The sequence below is a fragment of the Grammomys surdaster genome, unplaced genomic scaffold (genome assembly GCF_004785775.1).
Source record: "Grammomys surdaster isolate TR1022 unplaced genomic scaffold, NIH_TR_1.0 205, whole genome shotgun sequence".
NCBI lineage: Eukaryota > Metazoa > Chordata > Mammalia > Rodentia > Muridae > Grammomys > Grammomys surdaster.
The window spans coordinates 2,462,292-2,473,589 of NW_021604650.1; the positions used below are offsets into that span (position 1 = coordinate 2,462,292).

The 11,298-nt window shown below is 49.1% G+C and overlaps 1 protein-coding gene across 4 annotated transcripts in view; it reads right to left on the reverse strand.

Annotated features, from left to right (window-relative positions):
* The window catches only part of Fosl1 (FOS like 1, AP-1 transcription factor subunit), a 7,922-nt gene extending 4,559 nt beyond the window's left edge, over positions 1–3,363 (reverse strand). For 3 of the 4 annotated variants that reach the window (XM_028771021.1, XM_028771020.1, XM_028771022.1), the window contains exons 1-2: positions 3,014–3,118; positions 702–896 (exon numbers count right to left, since the gene is read on the reverse strand). In XM_028771021.1, coding sequence (XP_028626854.1) covers positions 702–896; positions 3,014–3,118 — 300 coding nt within the window. Of the gene's footprint in view, positions 1–701; positions 900–3,013; positions 3,195–3,290 lie in introns of those variants that run through there. The other variant, XM_028771019.1, reaches the window with a different exon arrangement.
* Positions 3,364–11,298: the final 7,935 nt, after the last annotated feature.

Below are 11,298 nucleotides of genomic sequence, written 5' to 3' on the forward strand. Positions count from 1 at the left end.
TCTCTCTCTCTCTCTCTCTCTCTCTCTCTCTCTCTCTCTCTCTCTCCCTTTCTTTCTTTCTCTCTCTTTCTTTCTTCCTTCCTTTCTCTCTCTCTCCCTCTCTTTCTCTCTCTTTCTTTCTTCCTTCCTTTCTCTCTCTTTCTTTCTTTCTTTCTTTTTTTCCTTTTTTAAGACAGGGCTTCTTCTCTTTGTAGCCCTGGCTATCCTGGAACTCACTCTGTAGACCAGGCTGGCCTTGAACTCAGAGATCTGCTGGGATTTAAGGCGTGCACCACCACTGCCCCCTCACTTTTTGTGATAATTAAATGAAATAGAGAGGCTGAGGTTCAGAGACTGTTGAAGAGAACATTCGTTCCTATTCTTCCCTCACCCCAAGGTACACAGACAGCATTGCCTTCCCTCATCCTGTGTACCGCAGACAGTGGAGACCTGCTCACTTTACACTCTCTTCCCTCCACCTCCATTCTTGTGCCTTCAACCCCATTCTCAAGAAGATTCTTTTCAGCTTTCCATACACAAGTCCTGTCCCTAGTTTAGGTTAACATGTAACCTTCTCCAGGAAGCTTTCCTTGACCTTTTACCTCTTTCTTGGTCTCTCTCAGAGACTCCTATGCGGAATAGAAATTCCCTCGTAGCAAGGTCCCGCCCCTGTCTAGTCGGACCCGTAGGGCTGTGGAAAGTGTAACACCTCTGTTCCATACCTGCTCACAGGGCCTGCGTCGCACCCCTGGAGGTGGCCCTAGGGCTCGTATGACTCCTGGACGGGGCTGAGGGGGACTGTACTGGGGATAGGCCAGAGGTCGAGGATAGCCACTGGGTCCCAGGAAATGAGGCTGCACCATCCACTGCAATTCCTGGCTGCCACTCACGGCGTTGATGTTTGGCACAAGGTGGAACTTCTGAGAAATGAGAAGGGAATAAGGTCTGTGTGGATTGAGGGGTTTCCAGGGGACAGAAGCTGGACTTCTGCCTCCCTTCACCTCAGTTCTGGGAGACCACAAGGAATACAATTTGGCAATCAGAAACTTACTTGTTCAGGAGCTGTGTGACTTTGGGCAGGTCACAAAATGTCTCTCTACCTGTTCCCCCATCAGAGATAGTTTGGGTTTTTTTGTTTGTTGGTCGGTTTTTAATCGAGTATGAATTGCTCAACACTGTTCCAACTACTTAACAAAAAGTGACTCATACAGCTGGCATAATCATTACTTCATTTTCAAACAGGAGGACAGTTGCCCGTAGACCCCACAGCTAGTAAGTAGAAAGTAAGATTTGAGCCCAAATGCAGAGGCCTCACCTATTCCTACGCCCGCCCTCACAGACGAGCACACCTTCAGCTTCTAGCTCCCAAGGCAACTCTGAGAATCAGGAAGAGAATTTGTTGGTGGAGGTGGAGGTGGGGAGCAGGATCTCACATAGCTCAGACTAGACCTAAACTCTTGATTCTCCTGCCTCCACCTTGGGAGTCTTGTTTCAAGCATCAGGTTGGCCATCGATGGCCTTTGAGCCTGGGGTGTGTTAGTTAGCCTCAGTGTTGCCTCAATTTCCCTCATCTTATTAATATTGGTCGACATTTCGTTGCTGCTGAGAAGCTGGCTCTCATAGTTCAGATATCAAAGTTTAATCGGCTTTTTAAGTTTTTTTTGTTTTGGTTTTTTAGTTTTGAGACAGGGTCTCTCTATTATGTAGCTCTAGCTGGCCTGGAACTCACTTTGTAGACCACATTGGCCTCAAACTCCCAGAGATCTGCCTGCCTCTGCCTCCTGAAGGCTGGGATTAAACGCATGTCCAGCTGTTGATTTAAAAACTTGAAGGTTCAAAATTGATGGGGTTTTCGAGTCCATGAAATAAGGTAAAGAGAATAAAAGCCTCCCATAATGGGCCTGGAATCCTTTCGTTCTTTTTCTTCCAGAAATCTGAGGCATGTGTTGGGATTGAGTGTCAGTGGGGATAGGGGTGGGGGCTGAGCGTTCTGGGAGAGAAAACTGGGTTCAAGCCCTGTGAGCTAAGGGTGTGGGGCCCCTCCAGTCCAGGAAGCACCTCACGTGCCTAGGCAAGTCTGGACAGCTATGTCCCCAGCCCAATACTGGGGGACACAACAGCTCAGTGACCCAAGTTCTGGGTTTAGAAGCACTGCCAGGGAGATGCCTGGGAGCATCTCCTGCTCCCAGGTCGTTGGTCCTAGGGGCCGTTTGGGGCCAGGAAGGGAGGGGCACCCAGGGTGACTCAGCCTCAGTGACTCGGCCGCTGTGACTCGGCGAAACGGACGCAGCTCCTTCCCTCCCCTGGCGACACGTGCTCACGGCCCCTCGACAGGAAATGGGCACCTGCAACCTCTCAAGTGCCCCTATCCAGCAGTGGGAGACTTCGAGTGCCGAGAATATGGAGCGCGAGAGTGGCCGGGCAGGTGACCCCGCGCACGTCCCAACACTTCGTGGTCTCCGGGGACCCCTCAGAACTACTGCCTGGGGCCCATGGGCCCTATACTACACACAAAGGGATGGGAACTTGACCGGGTAAAGGGACACGGACAACTAGAGCGACACACGGACAGTTACTGACAGGCTGCTAAGAATTCGCTGTCCCGGGGCTGGGCTCTGATGGACCCCCGTCTCCTATGTGCCCAGACTCCAGGTCCCAGTTATTATCTGGAGATGGACAGCTCCCCTGATCCTGTCCAGGCTTGGATGAGGCAGGTATTTGTAGGGGGCGGGAGGACAGCGTATTTAGGAGGAAATGTAAGAGACGGAGGGGGCAGAATGACCATCAGTTAGGGAGATACGGGCGGGCGGGAAGGGGAATTCGCAGATATTCGCGCTTCCCGCTGCGCGCGTCCCCTTGGCCACCGGGTACATAGGTTCCCGGACCACGCAGAACGTGCAGAATCCGCGGTTGCGACCACCAAAGTCAGATGCTGCTCGGGGTCCCAGTCCTAATCCCGGAGCAAACTAAACTAACCCCAGCATCCCCAGTGCTGTCCAAACTCAGGTCCCCCGGGAAATTCGGCCAGCCTCACCTGCTGCTGGGCAGTCTGTGCCTGCGCTTGGGGGGGCTGCGCCGGGCGACCGTACGCGCTGCCAGCCCCGGAACTCGGTCCCGGTTCCCCGAAGTCTCGGTACATGCCCTGGGCTGGATGTTCGGTAGGGTCCGCGTCGGCGGCTGCGGTTCTGACTCACTCGCGCCTCGCGGAGTCTGGTCTTTTTTATGAATGAAAAGTTCTTGGGCTGAACCACTTGCACCGCGGGGGGTAGGGGCGTGTCGCAGCGGCGCCTTTCACCTCACAGGGGACCCACCTCTCCAGATGAAACTCCGTGGACCGGTCCGCTCGGAACTTCACGACCCCCCTGCTCTGGTGGCAAGCCGCCTCTACCGGGAGAAAAAGCGACCTACTTGGCGTCCCCTAGCATCCGCGGCGGACACGCCCCCTCTGACGCAGCTGCCCATACATGGTGCAATTTCCTTGCCGCGCCCAGGTGCAGCGAGGATTCCCCCTGACGCACCTAGCTGAGGTTGGGGCTTGCAGCTGCGCCCCGCCCCGTCCAGGCTAGCCAAGGTTCCAACGCCAAAGAACAGGGCGAAACAATCCTGTAGCCGCCTGGCCTCGCGCCAAGACTTAGAAGAACGGGAAAAGTGTCTGAAAACTGTGAAGCCGATTACGAATATGGGTTGTTATCATCATCATTAGTTATCTGGCAGGAATCATTCCAACTGTCATCCAAGTCTGTCGTCCTGACTTAAGACCGCGCCTCTGGATTGGGGTGGGGGGTTTGTTTAGTTGGGTTTGCTTTGCTTGTGGTTTCTGGAGGGAGGATGGTTGAGACAGGGTCTCAGGTATCTCTAGTCGAGGCTGGCCTTGGACTCCTGATCCTTCCTTCACCTCCAAAGTGCTGGAATGTGCCACCATCATACCTGGCTTTTGTAGATACGGTCTCATATTGTGCAGGTTGGTCTTGAACTCCTTATGTATCGTAGGATAACCTGGAATTCCTGCTTTCACTTCCTGAGTGGAGGGAAGACATTACAAGTGTATGCCACCACACCCAGTTTCAACTGTTGTCAAGGCTTCTGATAGACTAAAGGGTTAGTGACAAACCAGGGTTACAAAATGTTATGTTTTAATACTACATGAAGTGACATTTAGGGTTCTGACAGATAGAACGCACTACATGTTTGAGACTATCTCTGGAGCTGTCACAAGCTTTAATCCAGGCCTCCACAGATAGAGAGAGGTCCTGAGACACAATCAATAAGGCTTCTTGACTGGAGTTTTGACTAGAGGCACTACTCTAGTTCTGTGTGTGTCATCAGCCTACTTTGGAAGTATGTGAAAGGTCTTTGTAAGGGTGAGGCCCCAGCCAGGTGTACTGTCGAGGTCAATGCCATCATAACCCCCACTTTACAGGTGGGGAAAACTGAGGCTGACAGGTAATGAAATGAGTTGCTCAAGGCCACTGAGTAAGTGGCTGAGTCTGGTGACCAAGTCAGGCCATGACCTTCAAGCCTTTACATTGCACGTGAAGAATGGCAGGCTGGGACACCGGGGTCCCAAAGCTCTTTCTCTGATTCCTTCCATTTCAATGACAGACTGAAGAAACTTGCCCTCAGGGGAGCAGGGTCCTGGGCTGTCTTCACTGGGAACAAAGGCTAGAGATTCTGCTGTGACTCAGGCCTGGAGTCCAGAGTGAGCTGGGTTTCTAGTCATAGAGCTATACTTTGTGTCCATGTGACCCAGGGAGGTCACCTTCCTGAGTCCATGTTGGATCTCACTGTTGACCTCACAGTGCTGCTATGGGACAAGAAGACCACAGACGTGACAGTGCTCTGCTGTTGAAGCATCCTCAGAAGGTCACCAGCCCTCCCCTGCCCTGACGCTAGGAAACCCTGAGAGAAATTGCAGCAGTTTGCCAGAAAGAGAAATGCAGGCGTGTGTGTGGGGAGGAGTCTTGGTGGTGGTGAACCCATACACACACATGACACACAGTACACTCAGAACGCTCTGGGTTTGAATCCTGGATCGGCTGACCATCCGCTGTGAATCCCGGATGATTCACCTAACTGTGAGCTCCTGTTTCCGCATTTGCGAACTGGAGACACAGTGATAACTACATGGGAAAATTGCTAGAGATATACACACAGTAATGTCATAGAGACAGGCCTGGCAGTGAGCACTGTGGTCCCAGAGTACTGGAGGTAAAGGCAGGAGGACCGAAGACATTCAAACTACAAGGTGAGCTTAATCAAGGCAAGCCTGGACTACATGACACTGTCTCAAAAAAAAAAAAAAAAGGCTGCAGAGATGGCTCAGCAGGTCAAAGTGCTTGCTACAACAGGCCTGGCTACCTGAGTTTGATCCCTGGAGCATACAAAGTCTGAAGACAACTGATTCCCAATCATCGTCCCATGATCTCCTTATGAGTGTTGTACGTGCACTCTTGCATGTGTACACAGGCTTCAGCACGAGTGCAAACACACACACAGAAAAAGAGACAGAGAGAGACACGGAGACAGAGACAGACACACACATGAGAGAGAGAGAGAGAGAGAGAGAGAGAGAGAGAAAGAGAGGAGAGGAGAGGAGAGGAGAGGAGACTGATTGGTGTTTGAACCCTTAGGCTGACCAGTGTCAGACAGATGACATAGGCAGCCAGGTGGTGGTACATGGGAGAATTTGAGTCTACCTGACAGCATCCATCCTCCTGCTACAAAAAAAGATTGCCCTACCCTTTCCTCACCCCGTGGCAGCTGAGCTGGGCCCAGGTCTCCAGTGGAGCGTGTGTACGTGACTTTGAAAGTCCCTTCCTGCTGTAACTGCAGAGCCACAAGAGGCCTTTCAGAACCAGCACATTCCAAGTTCATCACTCACTAACTCCTGCCTTGCGGTTGCACAGACGTTCCCCATGTCTGACCTCACCATGGGCTTGCAGCTAGGGAGCCAGAGGAGAACCCCAGGGGCTGCAGACTGCTGGGAAGCCTGATCACTGTCCCTTGGTTGCTGTGTGCTCTAGGTTCAGTGGCTTCCCGTCTCTGAGCCCAGAGAATCCTCACTTCTTGAGCTGCAGTGAGGCCAAAGGAGGCGACGGAAGAAAGTCTGGCATCCAGCAGGTTCTCCAACCACCAGGGAGCTCAAGGTGATGTTCGAGTTCTGCAGTTCCCGTTCTCTTTTTAAATTGAAGTTTACTTTTTAATTGAGGTGAAATTCACACAACACACCATTTTTAAGTGTACAGTTCCATGTTTTTCGTGCACTCACACTGTTGTGTAACCACCACCTCTCTCTGCTTTCAAAACTTTATTGGTCTAAAAACCACCCTGTGTCCATTAAGTAATCACTCCAGTTTACCCCTTGCCCCATCCCCTGCTAGCCACTAATCTACTTTCTGTGGATGCGGCTTTGCCCAATCTGAGCATTTCACGTAAATGGACTCACACAGCATGTGACCTTTCCCGTCTGGCTTCTTTAATTTAACATAAAGATTTTCAAGGTTCATTTGTTTTTTCCCATGGATTTGATAATTTGTACCCTTTGGGGACTGAGTAATATTCCATGCTGTGCATGTGCTACAGCTTATCCCGAAGTCCCTGAGCTGGCGTTGCTCACTTTGGGCCAGATACAAACAGCATTTTGATGGAAACCAGAGCACCAGTTTTTGGGAGGATGAAGGCTTTCTTTTCTCTCAGGTATTTGCCTTGGATGGAATTGGTGCATCTCTCTCAGGAGCCTCCAGACAACTTTCTAAAGGGACTATGTACTGTGCATCTTCCAAAGTGGGGTTCAAGGGCTTGGATTTCATCAACATGGCTAACCTTTGGTAGTTAGCAGTTGGGGAATTACAAATTAAGACTACAGGCTGGAGAGATGCCTCAGCCGGTAAAAGCACTGGCTGGTCTTCCATAGGACCCAAGTTTAATACCCAGCACCCAGGGAATCTAAGAGCACTGGCACTTATGTGGTGCACAGATACACATGCAGACAAAACACACAACACATAAAATAAAGACCTAAAATTTAAAAAAAAAAGAATTAAAGACGAGAAGATGCACAGTGCTGTCTCACTGTTTGTTTGTTCGTTTGTCTTCTTTGATTTGTTTTTTTCTAGACAAGGCTTCTTTGTGTAGCACTGGCCAACCTGGAGCTTGCTGTATAGACTAGGCTGGCCTCAAACTCAGAGATTCTCAGGCCTCCCAAGTGTGTGACCACCCCTGGTTTGTTGGCCTCTTATATACAGTATCGATTCCAGTCCTTTGTTTCTGAGATCAGAGATTTTTTTTTTATCTTTTTGCAAAACAGGATTTTATGTAGCCCAGGCTGGCCTACAACTTTCTATGTAGGTAAGGAGGATCTTGAACATCTGGTCCTTCTGCTTCTGCCTCCTTGTGGGACACCACACTTGGTTTTTCTTTTTCTTTCTTTTTTTCTTTTTTAGTAAGATGTATAGAGTAGTTTTTATATATTATGAGTACAAACCCTTATGATGTACAAATGTTTCTTTCTCATTCTATTGTTTTTTTTTTTTTGAGAGGTAGAGTCTTGATATGTAGCCCAGGCTAGCCTTTGACTCATAATCCCCTTCCCTCCACCTCTCTAGTGATCATAGTACAGGCTTACCTCATGATATCTGGCTTTTAGCTGTCTTCACATTTTCTAGTACATTTGATTTATTTTGTCAGCACCACTGTTGTGTGGAGATCAGAAAACAACCGGAGAGAATACACTCTGCCTTCTTGCTTTCCACCATATGGATCCAAGGGATTGATTGAACAAAGATCCTCAGGCACAGAAGCAGGCTCCTTTATCTGCTGAGCCACCACACCACCCTTCCTTTAAACACAGGCACACACTCGAGTGCTTGAACTCATGCATGATTACGTGAACACACACACACAAAATGGATGTTGTGGTAAATACCTTTAATCCTAGTACTCAGGAAGCAGAAGCAGGAAGATTTCTGAGTTTTAGGCCAGCCTGGTCTATATAGTAGTATATAGTTCAAGTATATAGTAGTATATAGTTCAAGGCCAATAAAGGCTGCATAAGACCTTGTTTGGAATAAAACTTTGTGTGCGTATGTGTGTGTGTGTGTGTGTGTAGAGGTGTAGAGGTGTAGAGGTGTAGAGGCTAGTTTTCAGCCCTTGGTTGGTGTTTTTGGATAGATCTGTTTATAAAGTACAGATTTTTCTGGAACTCACATTCTCCTGCCTCAGGCTCTGGAGTGCTAGGATTGCATGCATGTATAACTACGAGTGTATGACTTGTGCCTGGGGATAATGTCCTTTTGCTATTGTTTGTTCCATTTGAAGAGTGGGTCTCATGCAGCTCAGACTAGCCTCAAACATCCTGTATAGCAGAGGCTGGCCTCGAACTACTGATGTTAGACTTCGGCGCACAGCTTAGAACAAACAACACCAGACAAAACAGCTCCGGGGAGTGGCGTTTATTTAGGAGGGTGGAGAGAAATGGGAGAAGATAGTGGAGAAAGAGGAGAGAGAGAGGAGAGAAGGGAAGGCCAGCCATGACCACGTGGAGAGAGGGGGAAGGGAAGAGGGGAGAGGCTAGGGGACAGAGAGAAGCTAGAGGCAAGAGAGTAAGAGAGCAAGAGAGCAAGAGAGTGAGGAGGAGGCAAGCAGCCCCATCTTAAAGTGGGCAGGCCTACCTGGCTGTTGCCAGGTAACTGTGGGGAGGAGCATACCTGGCTGTTGCCAGATAACTGTGGAGGTGGAGTTTAGACAGAATACTAACATTCCCCCATTTTGGTTTAATTAAAAAAGAAAAATTAGAACGAGGTGACAGCAAAGCAGGAATAGGGTCGTCGAGATATCTGGCTACTTCCTGCTGGCATTGGGGGCAATGTGTCTTTAGGGGAGACCTAGAAGAATGGGTATGGGAGATGTTTGTCCGGTCTTAGGAGAGTTGGCTGTTTCCTGCTGTCCAGGGTCTATGGAGCAAGCCATCTGAGGATAGGTCAGAGGGAACAGATCCAGGAGAAGCAGCTGTGTGTGTGACAGGAGATGGAGTATTTGGAGGTTGCTTCCCTGGAACGGTTCTGGATGTGCCTGGACTTGACAAGATCTGGATAGCATCTATTTGGTCCATGAAAGGTAGATCTGAGTGGGTTTCCTGTAGCTTATAAGTTTACAAAAGATATAACAGCATGAGTTAACAACACAAGCAGTCTTTAAGATGAACCTTTGCTGGATCGTATAGTGGAATGTTTTATTAGAGTTAGGTAAGTTTATAGGAACTCAGATAATTTAGGACAGTAGGATAGTAAGAAGAGGAAATATGAAGCATTTAATTGATGGAAACTGAGTTTAGGTAATGAGGTAACAGACAATGTCTGTGAAAGCTTAGCTGTCAATGTAGTCAGAAGTCTGAGAAAGAGTAAATGATAATCTACCAGTTATATATTATTTTAAAAAGTGACAGAGTCCACTAGCCGACAGTTCCCATGGTCTCCATAGTCTCTTGGGCGAAGTCAGTTTGGCTTCCAAGCATAGAAGACACAGAGTTTTTTTCTCTGTGGAATGAATACATGTGACATGAGAAATGACTTACCTTGGTTTAGCCAAGTCATTTGACTCAGAGCATTCAATTTAGCCCACTGTATTTGTTAATAACTATATCATCACATACAATCCAGGCTGTATCTTCTAGGTGTCTGGTGTCCAAGTCTTCTGAAACCATCTTGGGTCAACTGTTAGAGGCTTTGGGAATTCTGTCGGCCATAAACTTAAATATACTATTAGCAGACTTCTCACAAGATTGAGAGCCATAAGGATTGGTTGTAACTGAATAGAATTTAATAGCAGTAGTAAAAATCTTAGACCCAGAGCAGAGCTAAGAAACAAAGAGGGGAAGGGAGCAAGCAGGGTCCCGAACTGCTGCTTTTCAGGCAAACTGGCTGAACTAAGTGGGTGTAGCCAGCCCCAAATGACAGAGGAGGAGGGGGAGTCCTAGAATGAGAGTCAGGGAAGCACAGGGTTAGCTCTGAGCTCAATAAATCTTTCTTGGGACCATGTGGACAGTTACTCTGACCAGTGGGGAATGGGGGGAACAGGCAGAACACATAGAGGTATTAGAGTGAAGGTAGATGAATGGTTGGAAATAGGGAACTTCTTTCCATTTACCAGACTGCTGGCAGTATGTGTTAAGAGCCTTTAAAATGATTGGGTCTAGCGTGCCATTATGTGGCCATTTTAAACCATTATCTAGAGAGTACTGAATCCAGATCTTATTGCAGAGGTGTATCAATTTGGAAGGCCTCAAATTAGGCGTTAATTTTAGAGATTTGAGGTTTTTTGAGGCTACAACCCAGTGGGGTGTCTGTGGGTGCAGTTGAAGACAATGTGGTACCCATTGACTGATGGGGGCTGTTACCAAGCTGTTCGTATCACCATCCCAAAAAAAAAAGTTGGCAACGAAATCAGGCAAACAGCCTAGATATCAGGTCGTCAAGAGAATATCTAGGGGCCTTGGCTGTGGCAAACTCCTGGAGCTCGCCAGAAAGTAGCTCAACCTGGTACCAGGATTTCTGGCTGCTGCAAGAGCTTGGCGGGAGCTGTGAACTACTTTCGAGGAGGGGAGTCACCCAAATGGCCAGTGTCCCAAGTCATAGGTCAGCTAGAGGCCAGTCATATGGACTGGGGCAATGAAAAGCCAACCCCTTAGCCCAGGGAAGGGTGGCCAGGCCCTAACTGGGCATCCAGGGTCCCTCCCGCCAATTGGAAGCTCCTTACCAATTAATATGCTGGTGTGTGTTTGTGGGCTTGTGCAGTTTGGTATCCAGAAAGGTGGAACCCTGAAGTCTGTGTGGACCCGTCTGGCTGTCCAGCCCATGTGGCAGAGCGCTACGTGGGGGCCACAGCGGCACAGCTCACGTGGTGGAAGTTTTGCAGCAGCGGTGGAAATTCACAAGGTCGGTAACAGCAGGTAGCAGCAGATGGAGTCCGTGTGGTGTAGTGGTGGGAGCAGCGGCAGTGGGGTTGTGGCCAGCCACATGGCCTCGGTCCTGCACGGTCACAGCAGCCCTGCATGGGTTTCGCGGTTCCTGAAGTCTTCGTTCCCGGGTTTTGGCACCAGTGTTGTATTTATAAAAAGATAAATAGATAAAAGGTTATGTTCTGTGGGTGTGTGGAGAGGTATGGGGGAAGGGGATGTCTCAGCAGACCCATGCCGAGGCATCTCTTCCCCCTGAGGGACCAGTCACACTCCTGTTTAGCATAGAATAGAGTTTATTCAGGGCATGGGGACAGGAGACAGGAGGGTAGTAGAAGCAGAGAGAGAGAGAGAGAGAGAGAGAGAGA